Source organism: Opisthorchis viverrini, assembly GCF_000715545.1.
Source record: "Opisthorchis viverrini unplaced genomic scaffold opera_v5_66, whole genome shotgun sequence".
In the NCBI taxonomy this organism is placed as follows: domain Eukaryota; kingdom Metazoa; phylum Platyhelminthes; class Trematoda; order Opisthorchiida; family Opisthorchiidae; genus Opisthorchis; species Opisthorchis viverrini.
Genome location: NW_008751723.1, coordinates 97765 through 115488, shown reverse-complemented (window position 1 = coordinate 115488; position 17724 = coordinate 97765). Strand labels below are relative to the sequence as shown.

At 46.2% G+C, this 17724-nt stretch overlaps 1 protein-coding gene across 1 annotated transcript in view; it reads left to right on the top strand.

Annotated features, from left to right (window-relative positions):
- Positions 1–10815: 10815 nt before the first annotated feature.
- Positions 10816–17724, top strand: part of T265_04180 (hypothetical protein) — a gene marked incomplete at both ends in the record, with an annotated part of 12270 nt that continues 5361 nt past the window's right edge. The window contains 2 exons of the mRNA XM_009168862.1: positions 10816–11372; positions 16889–17104. Of these exons, the coding sequence (XP_009167126.1) occupies positions 11142–11372; positions 16889–17104 (447 nt within the window). The remainder of the gene's footprint in view (positions 11373–16888; positions 17105–17724) is intronic.

Sequence of the window (17724 nt, the reverse complement as noted above, 5' to 3'; positions counted from 1 at the left end):
GTCGTTCCTTCTGACGACGGTCTCTTGATTCTCATTGGACGCGGAACCCATGAGAAAACAAATCAAGGCAGGCTCAGTAAACGGGACATGAACGCACATGGGTAAGTAGGTCAGCAGTGCACATTCAAACACAGGCACACATGTCAACACACAAGTGTCTGAAAGGACGGCCTCGGCGGCAAGGTGAGTGGCGGGAACGAATGAGCGAAACAACTGGAGATCAAAAGTACATAGGCGGAGTAAGCAGATAAATGGGGGGATTATCATGAGGTCAAGTTAGATCCAACACCGTCCCCACTAAGAACTAGTCAGTATTTATATACGATGTCTTGGCGCTAAACCCCAAAACCTTCTTAGTAAATCGTAAATGAAACAATCCCTCACAGGTGTGGTCCAGTGTGCTAGACTGGGCTCGCTACGATATTTTGGATTGCAACTATAACCTCTGTGTTTCTAAAATATAGAACACTTCGGATCTAAAAGAGCGCCACACTTACATTTACTGCATCAGGCTGGTGTTGTAGCCACCAACCCGGGGCTCGGGGTCTCCCCTAGGTTCGCATACAATAACCCATACCAGTTTCCCGGCCAAACAGATTTTCTTGACAAGTTTCTAAATTTATCCACTGGACGACGGAATGTATGCAGATTACGGCGTATACTAAGGATCAGTGCATCTAAATTCCAAACAACAGTGGCATCCACCCCTCATTGCACTCCGTCTTGTAAATCGCTGGCGACTTGACTCAACGTGCATATAAGTGACGACAACATGTTTGGATAGATACATTTTGCGCCCGCAGACAATAACGTCCGAACACTAGTACCGCGGAGACTTTGTCTCGTGACTAAAGTATTCGGTGGCTCTGCTCACATACGTTTCGGGATTGATGTCTGAGCACCCCATCCATATTCTTTAGTGAGAAATGGAGGGAGTGGAATGTGTAGAATGATGCTCTGCGCTTCGCACATCAGTGATTGCTTGTCGCACTAAGGAATGGTCTGAACATGGTCATGCAAGCTTTTGGATCAGGACAGAGGTTCCTTTTAGTCTCAACTGTTTCACTGCTCACTGAATTGTGGCTACGTCAGGCGATAGCCCTATTATAACATCACCATTTTGTCCACTTAGGACCACTCGCCATCGAAACTACTCAAAAAATAACCCACTGGATATGCAGTTTATCTTGATCCAGGCTGGGATCTTTCAGTTTGCAAACAAGCTCATCTTCTTATAAAGTGTGTGTATTGGCCCAAGGTGTCTCTTCATTATGGGTACCGGAATCCCATGCATGAGAATTACACCTGTATGCTAAACGTATGCTCCACAAGTTTTGACCTGCAAGTCTTCTGATTTTCTGTTTGTCCTTATCGATATTTTTGGTGTCACTAAATAAAGGACGCCAACACCTCAGACATTTTTGCTTCCTGCACACATTCACCTGAGTATCGCGCTAAGACCAAGCTCGGCAGATTGTCATCACAAGCATTTCCGAGGATAGTGTTGCACATTTTGCCACGCCGTTTGTAACAACGGCATCAGTGAAGATATTACCAAAACGTTAGAGCATCTCTCCTGGACATCAAATAACGCGGGTTCACCAGAGCTTGAGCGATCGGCATGGTACTTACTGTATATATTTATGGCACTCTCTAACTTGCCGTCATGCAGCTGCTATGAGAGCTATTAACAGAATGTACGGTGTCACGCACCGCACTAATCCGTCTCGTCTGTTAGTAATATTATTCATGGCAGTGAGCACGACGAAACCTCTTGGCTTATATTTACTCTATGTCCACAGCCGAAAGTGGGCTGGCTGGAACACTCGGGCGTCTAACTGTTAGCTCAAGTAGCGTTAATGCCCAGGAACCTCTCTTCTGTGCTACACATAGAAATTTCATCATATGGTGGCTCCACCATTGACGGGTTTCCAACACGTCTACATCGCGGCTACTCTTGGTCGCACCGCACCTTTGGACGACAGGACTGGTAGAATAATAACGCACCGACTTTTGAGTAAATAGGTGTGTTCGAACGCATTCTGCGTACAGCCGCGTTTGTGTTTGATCTTTATATGGAGGTCTAGCTGAAACGCATGTATCGCATATTATGCGGATGCCAGCAGTCACTCTTAATAATAACAGGCTTATTTCCCAACTTGTGTGACGCAAACCAGCTGAGGCCTCATCACACCGCTGTAATCTTAACGTGGTGGCCAACAACACAATGGGTGGAATGCGAAACCAGAGAAACATGCTTATTAAGTGATAATAATCATGGAATGTGGAAAGCAAACAGCTAGAACGATGAGGCATGACACACTACTAGTTCGAGGTTAAGGCCAAATGAACTGAACTAAAACGAAGAAACTTTTGCTCAGAGGAAGTATCCGGTTGTGTACATGGCCATGATGGTTTTTATGGTACACTTTTATGATCAAGATGTCCAAATGTGTACTTCGAGCTTGAATGCGATTAGATAATTTATGGTGATGGCTGGCCGCGATTCTTATCGAGATGACTTCCTGGTTTTGTGGATCTAACGGACCTAGCTGATCTCTATTTTCTTGCACTTTGCGTGGGTGTCTGGCACGGGCCTGTTTTCTTATTCCTGCCGGCTAAACTGTGGGATCACCTTCCTCCCGCCATGGCTGGATGATTGGCAGATTCATGCCGGTCAGTCTCTTTAGATGGTCCGTTAATGAAAGTTGCTCAGGATCTGCGGCCCTAAGGTGAAAATGACCCATCCCTGCAAATGTGTGGGATCCCTGATTGTGGTTAGCACAGACATGCATGTCTTGACCACCGTGTTACTTCATGTTACTTCACGATTCTTAATCCTTTCTATCCCGGGTGAACTGCCACCGAATAGATGGTCAGCCATTCGTCCAATAAGTCCTATTTCAAGGGAACCTATATCACAGCTTAGGCTCCGTTTTTAGGTCATACCGCACAAAACGGAGGTTAAAGATACCGTCGACGCTGCTGCAGCTAGCGGTCAGTTGTTACAGTCCATATGCGAGATAGTCTGGAACAAACAACTCCCGGCGCAAAGTATATGTGGTAAAACTGAAAGGCTTCGGCCTATTTTCAAGTGATATCACCCTTTCAACGCTTTTCAAAAAAACGAGAGTTATTTCATTTGCGTGCACCAAGTCCGCAAATTTCACACAAGGAGGGACCTGAATACCGATGTTTGCAAAGCACATCGGTGTTTATTTGTATATCGTCAGTACGGAAACTAAACAAAAGCAGTGAACCTAATTGCTCAACACTCGTGGTGGCAGGAAAGCGTTTCGAGAACATCCCACACAGTTTCGTAGCCTGAAATTGTGAGTGAATATAGCGCATGATGTTCGCAAAAATGTCATCAATACATTTTGAAGAATTGGGTGTCTTGTTTTGGGAACACTAGCTTTGAAAATTTCGACCGGGAACTCATGCGGTATCACTGTCATTGTAGATTGCTGGGATGATCTTGCAGGTTACATTGACTGAACCTTTGTTCCACAGGATGAAACCGTGCCGGAAGGGCAAGAGGGAAGCAGTAGGGAGATGGTTCTTCGTCAGAGCTGTGGTCCCACCTGCAATGAGAGTGTAGCGGCAGTAAGGTGCCTCCTCCAGAGAATCAGCATGTCCATATTCTTAGAAGCAACGATGCTCCCTTTCACCTAGGAAGGATGGGTTAGATGAGGTCTGTTCTTAAACCGCACATATTGATAAGACTCACTAGTTTTTTTTCACGTGGGGCATTCAAAATCCGTTCTCTGTCAAATTTTCGAAAATGTAGTGTCCACTGTAACCGTGTACCTTCTTGAAATTGGTGCACGCTGTCACAAACGACGCATGCAGAACCCAAACGTAGTAATCCTCCTCAACAGAAGCTCAAACATTTCACACTTCTCCCTCCGTGTGTTTGGTGACTCATACTCGGTTCACAAATTTAATGCTCCCCAAACTTCCTCGTGTCCTTGGCTTTACAGATACCGTCAAAATCCTGGCTTAAATAGTCGTTGCTCAAAGTTATTTGTTCAACATTCATTATCAGCGCCTCAAAATTACCAAAATGGATATTAAATAGTTCATCACTTGTGCTGGTGTGGTCAGCAGAGAATGCGAGCGCTTTCAGCTCAGCTCCATGACCAAGGAGCAGCTCAAGTATTCATCTTCGTGGCTGTATTTCAATTGCCACATGAAGCAGATATTCGGATACGGCTGCTAAATCAAATTGAACAGGATCCAGAGTTGATGCTCCAGAATGCCAGCATCTTAATATGCTCAAGGCTAATGCTGCAGCGATTGGACATTCCAAATTCTCAGCCTGATGTGGTATCCAAAGTAACTTCCAAAAGGAAATCAATTTCTAAACGAACTCCAAGAAAGCCGCCCACACCCTGTTGGTTTTGTGAAGACTGGTAATATTCCTGTCGTTCTCCTTATTGAAACCACAGGTGCAGCCATTGCAGTCGAAAGCGTCACAAAGAAGAAGGCCGCAGAGACAAAGTCAGAAGCTTACACAAACACCGACCAGACAAATGGACGCAGGCACTGGTCATGACCCCTACATGAAATCACCCGGTCGAAATAAATTCGTCACAGTGTGTATCAACCGCACACCGGTCACCCTCAAACTTGACACAGGTTCTGACCTCACCCTGATTTTAAAACAAACCTGGAAATCGGTCGGAAAGCCACCAGAGGAACACACGAAGTGCATTGTTCGTAATGCATCTGGTGGGAGCCTCAAACTGTCCGGGAAGCTGAGCTGTTATCTAACGTTCAAGGGAATTCAATTCAATCGTACTTGCTACCTCACGAAATGTACAAGCCCTGATCTCCTGGTCCTCTATTAGATTGATGAGCTACAACTCTTGCCACTTGCGTCGAAATAACTGCATATGTTTGCAACACGTTTATAAGAGCACCCACCCTGACGAGTTTGCGACTGCCGCAGTCGCATTCAGCCCGGAGACCAGAAAGAGCGTACGCGATACAGCGGCGTGTCCGGTGGGGTCCGGTGCCAGTAGCTCGCATTCAGTCAACTTTAGTGAATCCTGCTAGCATCCTGCGAAATTTTACCCGCTACCCGAATCCTTCAGTTTACAGTCTCAAGTTCATGTGGATCGTTCCGGATGCGGAAAACCAAGAAAGGGAGTCGGCCGAGTGGATTCACAACAGTCACACAGGGGACAGATATTGATTAGAGGATAAGGGGAATGTTCTCCACGGTGCACGCAGGGTCAAAGATGTCAAGCACGAGGCACAAATAAGTGCATAAGCATGGCCAGGTTAGGGGGCAAATTTCACACAACAGACTGCCGCTCCGTAATGGAACCAGGTCTCATGGGATACTAGACAGCCGTGACGTACCTCCGAATTGGAGGGTACCAGATCCCAGATCGGCATTTCACAGCCCCAGAGACGGACCGACCTGCGACAGCACCTCCATGAGTTATCACAGTTGAGTTCAAAGCCCCGGTCGGTCAAACGGCCTTCTTAAGAGGGAGGTGCCCAGAGGCCAGTCGCTCATTATAGCCCAGCAGCACGTCAACTGGAAGGGTTTGTCACGTGGGGCTACGTACCAAATGGCGGCATGCCCTGATTGGTCAGAATGCCAAACAATCTGGGTCGAGCATTCGAGCTCAGCGCTTCTCACGGGGATTCCAGCGCAACATTGTTGAGTATTCTGCGATCACCCCATAAATTCAGTCGTAATTGTGTTCCTTTATCACCATAACGGGGCTGTCTGGAGCTTCTGCGCCTTTTGATATGCCTTAGTTGGCAGAGCAGGAAGCCAAGGACCGATACAGAGTTGCACGCCTGTTCAGCAAGTCATAACAGCAAACGTGTCAAAAAGAAGACTGGTCAGTCGAGTCGAATACGCCTTGAAAATTGAGAAATACTAAAATCGTGGGTCGTCTGATGTATGGTGTTTTTCTAACACCTGACGTAGTGTGAAGGTTTGGTCAACGCAACTCCTACTAGACCAAAATCCCTCCTCGTGCTCTCGAATCATTGTTTCACCAGGCGATAAAACCCCATTGATACCAACGGCCTCGTTGAAACCGGGGTTAAGCTGATCACCTTGTGGTTACCACACTCACTACGGGCCTAATTTTTGAAAGTGGACATTATCACCAACTCTCCCCAGTCGTCTCGGGCAGTCTTTTACCCGAATTCAGGCAAACAGTTCGGAAAAGCGTTGACTGAAGACTTCACTCCCATGTTTTAACAATGTGGGTGGGAGGTCATCCGGACCAGAAGCTCGGTGGTGCTTGAGAGAACACATGTAGTCATACACCTCGGAGGGTTTCACGTTCACCGTCCAGGGTTCTACGTCAACTGTGGAATCCAGATGAGTGGCAGCTGGTGGCCGCGACGACTGTTCGAAGTATTTGACCCACCGGTCGAAGCGTTCTTATTTACTCAACTTGGTTACTACTTTCCGATCCTTGATGGTTTCACTCACAGGTGGTTTCCGGGGGCCGGTCGCACGGATCAACTGAAATAACCTTCGGGCCTTACCGGCCTTCTGGGTCTCTTCCACTTTTTTTGGCCTTTTGTGTCCACCAGACTTCACTGTCGGCTAGCACGCTCACCCTTCCTTGAAGTCTGATAATTTGCCCCATCAAGTTATGTTCGAAACTCCGAATTTGAGCAGTGCCACCGTTCATTCTGACATTCAATGCTTGAATGCACCTGGTGGTGCCGTGCCACAGGCGAAATTTCCAGCACTATGCAAAAATAGGTGGTAATCTCCTCCTATTATGAGTTCACATCTGATGGTGGGGCATTTGGAAGAGACTCTAAAAGGCGATTCTGATAAGTTCGTCTGACATCCGGATCTGTCAGTCTCTTAGTTACCGAGATATTTGTCTGCGCCTTACGCGGCCCTGGGAGAAGCAACTCCGGACGAACGCGTGGTCAAAATCCACAAATGTGTTCCAAAATGACTTCGTCTATTTCCGAAGTTACTACTGCATAAAAATGGCCCGCCATCAGCACACAGCTGAAGCAACCGTTCACCATTGTCCCTATGTGCCGAGTTCAATCCATGTCGATCTCCTAATTGAGTCTCAGGTACGCTAAGCGCGCCCAGTTGTATATGTATAACTCCACGAACCACCGTGATATCTGAGCTATTAGCTCACCGCGGTAGGTCATCCAGGGCGTCGTAAAACCTGTCTCGATGGTGTCGAAGCTACAGTCAGTTGGGCCGTAACCAGGCACGATAAACGGACATCGATCAACTTCTCGCTTGTAAGACAACTTCACAGACGTTGCCAGATGAACCACAGGGAAGTGACTATCAACATGTATCCAGTCAAGCAAGAATACTTCCGGTGATTTAGGACGTTACCAAACCCTGCACATCCCGCCGCAGCAGCCTGGGAATCACTAGAGGTTCGTAGCTGGAAGCGAGTGGAAACCGATGGAGCGGTTAATTCAATCACTGTGTTTGCATCTTGAATTCTCGTTTCTGAGACCCAGCACACATCATTGCCAAGCGAGTCCAGTGTGAGAGCAAGAGTAGCTTGTTGTCCTGCTTACTTCAGAGTGCAGGCACTGAAGGCAACCAGGTAGATTGGGCGAACAGGCTTGAAAATGGATCTCGAGATATCCTTGAATTTCGGCGCCATATGACGAGCAGATATTGCACGCAAAACCGATGTAGGACGAACGCAGTCATCAGTCCCAAGTCCTGGGTCTACAAGGAGGGAGTTATTAGTGGGGTGCGGAGTGGGCGGGAAAAGTATGTCAAAAAGAAGGAGGGGAGGTGTCAGGGGTATCCTGTTTTCGCTTTCCCGTCCTGCTGTATGCAGCGAGTAAGGCGATGAGGCTGATGGCTCCACGCGACAGATGATGCGGCCTGATGGTATTGTCAGACGTAGGTATCGTGGTTTCACGTGGGCTGTGATATTGTCAGGGAGACCACACCTAAACAGGAGGACGATTAGGATCCTCAACCAAATCCTTGGGCTCAAAAACCTAACCGCAAGGCAGCGGTGTTTGGCGGGGAATGCAAATGCATTACCATTTCTACGGAACAACCTCCAACCTGGAGGGCCAGGAGACTGTGTTCGTCAGACCTCCAACCATTGACCAACCTGATATGAGGGACTGTGAGTGTTGCGGGGACACCCCCTCAGTATAGCTCATCGGGTCACTGAAGTGTGCCCAGTTTCTCCCTAACGGCATTAATTCACTAGCAGAAACTCCAACTGGAAAGATGAGCTAAGCGCTCCGCAGAATAGCTTAGGTGGTCTCCTACAACACAGCCTATGGAAACCGTGCATACGGGTCAATGGAATATGAACCTTAGTCGACCGTCAGAAGAAATAACATACGAACTATCCGTACTAAAACGTGATAAGGCACCAGTTTCTGACGGTCTGTATTCAGCTCTCCAAAGAAAACGAATATTTCCTGATGATCCATCTAATAAAGCTCATTGGTGCGAGATGAAGTGAAGAGAAAGTGCCTACATGGTGGGGTTCGTCGATTATTTCACCTGTCTTCAAAAAGGGTACGCAGTTGCTGTGCGAAAATCACTATGACATCAACATGGTAGCTCGGCATCAAATGTGCTCTTTGGTCTTATCCTTCGAAGGCTTACTGAACGCAAGGAGAGGGAGACCGGTGAAAACCAAGCTGGGTTCCGATCGCTTTTTCACCCTCTCCCATATTCTGGGACAGCGACACTACTTCCACCAACCAACAATGGCGCCCTACCTTGAGTTGGAAGCTGTTTTTGACTCTGAACTGTCAGCTACCATGACTGTCTATGGAGCAAACGTGTTCCCCATAAAATTTTGACCCTTTTTAGGGCGCTGTGCGCCGAATCTCGCGAAGGGTCTACGGGCAACTCTCTTCTGAGTTCACTAGATCAAATAGTGTCGGGGATGGTTGTCTGTCCTCTTTTACCCTTTCTTTTCAGCTTCGTCACTGATATGCTTATGGAACACTAATTCCAAGTCTCTAATGCCGGTGGGATATTTGCCCGAAGATATAGAATAAGCAGACGGTAGAGCACCTCTTGGGTCTGAAGCCATCGTAATGCTAATTGCACAGTAAGCTAAGTAGCTCTGCTTGACGGTTCGGCATGTGCTTCACATTTGCGAAGTGTAAAGTTCTTGAAAGAAATAACTCGCCAACGGTTGCGCTGGCTTAGCCACGTGCTCCTTATGCCAGTTGACCTTCCACGAGCGGTCCTTTTTGCACAACCAAGCGAATAGTGAGAATGAGCCTGGGGAGATCGCACAACCACTTGACAGCGATGTATTAAAGCCATTAAAAGCGAACTCAGCTTCGCTGGCCATTGCTGTCTCGCTGGGACCCCTAGGCGGGACACCATTGTTTAGAAACGTTGTTGGGGGGCGAGATGGCCGAAGTGGTTAGAGCGCGAATTTACTGGCCAGAAGGTCCGTGGTTCGAATCCGACCTCCGCCTCTCGACTTCCTCTGTCTGGGCTTGGGCAACCTGACAGTATCTCAGCCCTCGTGCCTCCTATGCGTGGCATGGCAGTTAGGCGCCGAAAGGTTGTTACAGCTGAACGATTTTTTTTTATCAAGAAACGTTGTCATATAGGATCCGGTGGTGTTGTCGATGGCGCTCATTCATCCAAGCTGTTGCCTTCAATCCGTAGCTTTCTCTCCCTGTCTCCCCAATCAAAAGCCCACTGATGCTCTTGTATTTACTCATCAATTATACCAACTACTGTCTCCAATGAGTAGCTGTCTGCTCCTACCACCCTAAATCGTTGGTGAATAAAACTGGGAGCTATAACCACTGTACAACCGAAGATGATGATAGATGGATGTGAGTGTTTGTGCTCATGTGGAAATGGGGGTTGAGGCGGTGGAGGGAGTATAAGGCGGAATGGAGTTGTTGTTGCAACCAACAAAACTCAGAAGTTGCTTGTTGTGCGTCACTTTGCATCCAGCGTATAAGCGAGTATTTTGCAAACCTGCCTAGAGCAGGCACAACAGTAATCCATAAATTACCTACGGCCAGAGTAACTCCAGACTGCCCGGCCTGATATATGGGGTTTCTTAGGGAAGTTGCAACCCGGAGCTTTTGGTTGAATAACACGGCCAATAGGGTAATGGATTTCGCAGTCCACCACTGAAATATCTCATGTTTTTGGATGATGCGTAGTCCACAGTCGAATTTACCGATGGGTGGTCGTTCTGCTTTGGCACCCTCTCGGTGCCTAACTGCCATGCCACCCAAAGGTTGCACGAGGGCTGGGATACCGCCAGGTTGCCCAAGCCTAGACAGGGGAAGTCGAGAGGCAGAGGTCGGGTTCGAACCACGAACCTTCCAACCAGTAAATCTGCGCTCTAGCTACTTGGGCCATCTCGCCCCCTATGTGTGGTAAGACTGCTTGATCCAGTTTTACTGTCGAGGTCCGAAGTAAAAGATGTTTTGTACGCCACCCGGACGGTTCCTTGAGAAGCCGTTGGCAGCCTAGTGAAATGCGCTATCCCACAAACGACAATGATCACTTTTTTGAAAAGTCCAACACAACTGGGTGGGTCCCTACACGCCTAGAGTCGTTGATTTTGTAAGCCAACCACATAGGCCTTGTCAAGATGCCGTCATTGGGTATATACACCTTTTTTCCGGGGAACCATTTAGTTTTAGTGGCATCACCACCACTTATCCTGCTTAGTAGGTCATCCTCTTACCTACGACATTGGGGCGCATCTGGAGGTATACAGTTCTGCATCATTTCGAATGGCGTTGAAATTCTACGTCAAATAGCCCTGGAATTCCGTTAACTTTGGTAACTAATCCTCAGGTTTTTCTTCACTGTGTTTCAGTTAAGCGCTCAACAGTTGGACTTGGAATCCTGCAGTGCAACCAATAGACACTATATCCCCTGTTGCAAACTTCCTAACCGACAGTTTAAAATATTTGGGAACCGAACTTATGCTCGGAAGTGAGAATAAGCGACGATTACTCAAGTATCCTATCCTCTTATCACGTTGTGTACCCGAGGCTTCACTGTATGCCAAGTGTGTTGCTCTTCAAGAGGACGTCCGAAAGCTCGTGTGTGATCAGGAATTTCAGCGTCTCAAACTGTGTTTAGAAAAGAGGGCTCGAGAGCTCAATACGAAGCTTTAGACTTGTTTATCATGTCGTGTGGAGATAAAAATAAACCGAGTGATTCTGCTCATGTCAGTCTGTTCCCTTCTCCACCGTGGCAACTAGTCACTAAACACCATTCACCGTCTTCTGAATCGCCAGTCCGGCCACCTACTCCACCGGGCACCAATGTCTATCGCATGTTTGGTAACCTTTACAATTTGGATGATGCCATTCTTCGTTCGTTGGAATCTCAAGGAGTGCGTCGGGTCTATCCCCAGGTAAGTTCCTTCCATAGGTTTCAGTGCAGGATTGTTTGCTTTGTACACTTTTTATATGACATGGTAACAGCGATGATCTTAGGTCTAGAGGTGGGTCAATAATTTGGTTCTTTCGACCGACTTGTTTTCAACTGGTCACCGTATCTGTCCAGTTGTGCATCGTGTAGGTTAGACTACCTGGTTGTGTTTTGGAAACCCTGCCTAACTCTCGGGTGAATTGTTAACAACAATCATTTCTCTTCATCGTTTGATAGGGTACTGCGCTATCTAGCCATGCCGTTTCACGTTAGCATGAGAGCGTATTTGTCTAGGCATATTACGTTGTTTCGTTTACACATATTGATAAAGAATTCATCTTAGCTTACAATTATCAATTGTTTATAAAGGTGTGTACCAGCTTCTCTTATCAGCTTCAGATTGGACTGTACCACGATGTTGTCTTGAGTGTCTTAGGTTAAGTTGGTTGTTGGAAGCTACCGCTGCATTCTCATCCGCTAGTGAAATAATAGTAAGCCCGAAAACAGTCCCTGTACAGAATTTGTCACACAATAGATAGTCAGGGCATCCGGTATCTCGCTCATTCAGTCATACGTAGTTAATTTGGTTGTATTAAAATGTCGCAGCTAGAAAGTACATTCGGTCATTTGATTAACTCGTTGCGTTTTCCACTTTCCCCACTCGTAGCTAAGGCATCACACGTGTATTGATAAAGTTCAGTCGCAGTTATCGTTTGGATCTGTGAAGCGGTCTAATCGGCGTTGCACACTTCCCAACATGTCTATATGGATTTAAATAACAAAATATAAATCATTCAGCTGTAGCACCCTTCCGGTGCCTAGCTGCCATGCCACACGAAGAAGGCACGAAGGCTGGGATACCGCCAGGTTACCCAAGCCTAGACAGAAGTCGAGAGGCAGAGGTCGGGTTCGAACCACGAACCTTCCGGACAGTAAATTCGTGCTCTAACTACCTGGTACATCTCACCATCTCATGAATTTTGTCTGTATCGGATCGATACCAACGGTAAATTCAGCAGACAGCTTTTTTCAGTAATATTTTGAAAATCTGAATCTCCTAAGCCGAATGATAGGATAAAAGTAGAAAATGGAACTTTAGAAGCATTCTCTGCACTGTATTCGGTGTAGGGCCAAAATAATAATTTGGTTTTCTCTGAAACTCTTATTTTAGACGCGCTTCCCAAAATCTGTTGTAAAAAGAATATTTTACGGACACAAAATATAATGATCGCATTTACATAATCGTAGTGGCGGCCTGGCGCAGCACATTCGTAAGAAAGTCGCAAACGAGAGATTTTGCTTGGTTCCAGGTGAGACTTCCGGTAAAACCAAATTGGTACGCAACTGAGTGTATTTCGCTGAAAGTCATTAAGTCAATGCCATTCCTCACGGACAGGGCTTCCCTGCAATCCTCTTTGGGTTTAACTAACTACTACCACAGATCCCGGAACTCATAGGCCCGCCAAATGCACTTTTGGTTAACGAACTAACGACCCAGCGTCACAAAGCCTTTGATGACATTGGGCAAATCTTAATTTCATATCTTCTGACTCAACACGGCTAAACATTGTCGATAATGATTGCTGCTGCTGCATTGCAGAATGGTATTGATGATGTATTACTGCACCAGTTCTCCGACTGACAGTGAGAAACGGCAATGCACACGTTTCGCGCGCGGAAGTGAATTATACTCAGATCGAAAAAGGAAGGTCTGTCCTCGCTTCCACATGCTGTACCATGCTGCACATGACACATGGTCGCTAATTTCCGCTGTTATCGACCTTTAGTACCAAGGCATCCCTGGCATCATGACTGTTTGTGTGTGTCACTACCTTACTGGCATATTATTTTGAGTCACGTTTCGAAAGACATTGCCTGCTTGTCATTCCCATGCATTGCTCAGAATGATTGCTGACCACACGCCCGAAACACCAGATGATGGCATTGTTGTACCTCCGAGGCCAGGCAGGTATATCGAACATTTGTCCGTCGGCTCCCACTAAAAGCAGAGAACTCTAGTTCAGTCCCCAAGGTGTGTGAATCAAATGTGACTAGCTGTTCAGTTCACCTCAAAGGAGGAAGGCTTTCGAAAGAACCCCACATAAACATAAGGTTGCTGAAACATCTTCCACAGGCCAGGACTGGCTTCGCCCCTTTTTCGGGTTCATCAGGTAGATGCAGTCCCGAAGCTTACCTCAGTCTTGTGTTCCCATATCGGACAGAATACGCAAAAATGTCAAACTTATTTGGTTTCAATGGGAGACTTAGCCAAATCTTCCGCTTATGATATTCTTAAACTGAATTTGCTGCTCAAAGGCTGCCTCACGTTTCACTTGGCACGATATTCGAAATATCGAAGGTTCACAGCACTGAAGAAGAAAGAAGGAAATCAGCTATTCAGTGGATTCCAGAACAATGGATACCCAGGCGATTTTATGAAAAGAATTTCCCAGAAGATACCTAGATGTCAATAACAGTAAGAACAGACACCAAGACTGTGTATCTGAACATATCTGAACTCAAAGCAAGCGTATTAGATCAAAAATGAATCCTCGTAGCTTACGAACCGAGTGCTACCTTACGGAAACTGATCTTAGGACCAGACAACAATACTGATAAAATCAAGAGGAGCGACGTGATATACCATTTCAACTGCACCAACTGCAACAGGTTCTATGTTGGGCAAATTCGAAGGAAATTGTGTACGCGATTAATAGAACAACGCCACTTTTAGAAATTATGATCATTTAGCCTTGTTTCTTCTTTTTAAACGTTAGTTGCGGATCTAAATCTCGATACTTTGTCACGTTCATCTCGCATTTTCCGTACCACCTGGTACAGTTGAGATATTTTGCGTAATTGATGTATGTGACAGTTCTTCGAGTAATGATGTACAGTCTTCGTTTACTTGGGCAACCCGAACTAACCACGCTACACGTAACTGATCAACATTCCGGTTGAAACAGTGCCTCCCTCTACGTCAAGAACTAACAAGATTTCTACAACCACATACGATCTCTGTGATGCGCAGTTTAAGTGTCACCCTGAGGAAATTGATTTCAAGGCCTAAGGATAAAGTCAAAGCAGAACAGTGTCATTTAGCAGATAAATTTCAACGAATGTAGCAAATACTACATTGAACAAACTGGAGAGACAGTTTACATGGAACACAAAATGCAGCACATCCAGCTGACGACTATCGTAAGCGGTAGATTCAGCTGGGATTCATTTGAGCCCCTTTTAAGACCAAATTAGTTTGAAAATAAGTGTATTTCACGAATTCCGCCTGATTTGAGTTCAAGTGGAATGTGAGGATGAGTGAAACACGGGGACTGTGCCCACCTGATAGGCGCAAAGGGCGAAGTCGACTGTGGTTTTGTGGAAAGCTTTTCAGCAACCTTTGTGTAGTTTGTTCCGTCCAGACAATGTGCTGTGATGCTGCCTCAAATGAAGTATGAAGTGGTCTTTCTGCACCATATTCAATTGAAGAATATTATAAGCGAGGGAATAATCTGGGATTCAGTTGAGTCTGCCGTTAAACTAGTTTGCATGTGAATGTTTTTCGCGATGTGATTGTTTCCCCAGCTCGTAGCCTCACGTGGTTCATCTCATGCCCAGTTCGAGTTGATGCCCCCACCAGTCTGTCAGTCATTACACTTGTCGGATTTGTTAATGGTTGGACAGGTCGCTACAGTGGTCGGCTGTGGTCCCTTCTCATGATTGGTCATTCTGTCACACTTCTGTACTGTCACGTGCATCAGTTTGCAACACTAAATGCTTTCGACTGGCACCTTTTGAACATTGCAGCCGGCAGTAGGAAGCGTCACTGAAGCTTTTAAAATCCCTACAAATCCTGTTCTGTTCTATCTGCTCCCCGTCTAACCTCGCTGTCATCGATTCCCATTCCGCTTAGTAGGCTTCTACTTGTTTGCCCCTTAATTTATAATTTTGCAACTATCCGTTTGGTCGTCCTATGTCGATGTCGTGGTTGTTTTTTTTTTGAATGTGGGTTTCTGATGTGCTCCTCTGTTCCTGTCGTGGAACTCTTGTTGCGTGTGGAATAGGGTATCTTCTCTCAGTACTTAGCCTTTGCATCTCATTGCCAGTCGGTAACCCCCACCCTTTTCCCAAATCGTCGGTACGTAGTTCATTGTATCGCCATTGTTACGTTGTATGTTCTTCCCACGTCGCTTCTTTATTTCCACCTCCCACTTATTTACCGGTCCAACACACTTGTTTGTTTCCAGTCATCGCATTCATTCTCCGTTGCCACACAGAACTCTTTCCCTGGAACCACTCGACTCTGAACCATTCTTCGCTGCTCTGTTGTTCCAGCCTCTCATAGTCCCTAGTTTGTACTTGACCGTCTGCCCACGACCAGTGTCTTCGGTTCTCCTTTCCTTTTAATCCGCTTATGTGACCAACAGAAGGCCCCCAGGGTCGTTTAAGATCNTCATTCTCCGTTGCCCCCCAGACTTCTTTCCCTGGAACCACTCGACTCTGAACCATTCTTCGCTGCTCTGTTGTTCCAGCCTCTCATAGTCCCTAGTTTGTACTTGACCGTCTGCCCACGACCAGTGTCTTCGGTTCTCCTTTCCTTTTAATCCGCTTATGTGACCAACAGAAGGCCCCCAGGGTCGTTTAAGATCAGCTGCCACTTTACTTTTCAAGTGGCTATCTGTGGTCCTGGCAGCAACTTTAACCAACAGAAGCTGACTGACCGATTCAAACTCAGTCAATTTTCATTCCTTCACTCCTCATTCCTCCCGTTGCAAACACCTGTGATCAGCGCTGCTACTTATCCTCCACCCTCCAACCACACACTGAAGTTGTAGTGAACGCTGAAGTCCAAAATCCTCATTCGATGTTCCATCGTTCGACCTTCATGTTAGACTATGTGACGAAATGACAGAGCAAGCACGTAGCTCAATGGATTGTGTTTAGATCATTGTTTCACCCACCCGTCACCCTCCCCCCGATTCAATCTGATAGATTGCTTTGACGGGAATCATTTGGTGTTTATCCTGTAGATTGTCTTATTGTATTCAGAAGTAGTAACCAGTAACTAATCTCAGACTGCCACTTAATTGTCTTGCTAAATATTTATGCTATTCCCCTCATTTGAACAGATAACTAAGCAAACGTTAGGTTTTTGGTCTGCGTTTTAGTGTTCATATAGTTATTTCCTCTAGGATGAGCATGTACGTTGGGTTATGCTGTACCGCTGACAGGCGTGGACACTAATAGGTAAGAACAGCTGACCAACTGGAATAACCTATGGTGTATCTGGTTTTTAACCTGCGACATACTAACTCCCCGTCATCATTTCTTCTACTACTAAGTAAGTTTAATACTAAAGGCGACTCAGTGTAACGCTTGCAGTAGCGTGTTCTACTAAGGTGTAATGTACACCGAAGATTTATTCCCAATCGTCACTTGAACCGTCACCATTTTCTCTACAACTAACATTCCGCTTTGCCCTTATATTCATTCTCACAGACCTACAATCGCAAACGGGAACTGCGAAAGATCAACTTTTCCATCCTAGCAAACTATCTGGATCTGCTGGACATTATAACACGGGACCCCAGTTCAACCAAGCGCACGGAACGCCTGGACAACTTGGCAGTGTTATTTATCAATATGCATCATCTTGTTAACGAGTATCGACAACATCAGGCACGTGATCTGCTCCGGGAAATTTTGAAGTACCAAGTGAGTACGGCAGCAGCGCCCGTCTTTGCCAGGTTTATCAGAGTTGGAGAGTTAGGGCTTCGCCATTCTACGGTTTGATTCAAGACTGGCTCAGCGATTGTCAAAGCTTCATGTAGGGTTGTTTCATGTATTTCTACTTCCAAGTTTGCTCAAGTCTTTCGGGTGTCACACTCCATGGGCAAACGAATAAATACATCTCTTCAGTTTTCCGCAGTTCTTTTCAACCAGCTGGTCACTATTATAAGTATTATGTCATCTCAACAGAATTTGAGTAGACTGAGATTACTTGTGGGTTATCCAAATCAATGATGTCTGCTTAAATAGTCCAGATGGTCTAGGTGTATGATTTGTCCACTAAAAGTCTTCTGATCCAGACCGATTGGAGTATAGTACAGATGCGCGAGGAACGAGTCATTGGAGTCGGAGCCAAGGCCAGTGTGGCTCCATGTGCACGTAGAAGAAACTACTTCGACAGTAAACACGTCAGATGACAGGCCTATATGGCCATTGTTCCTAGACATGACTTCCGTCACTCTACCATTAGGATGACGGCAGAGTCAGAAGCGGCATTCATATCCACAAGAACGGTCAGGAGGATGTTTGAAAGAGCAGCGCGCGCT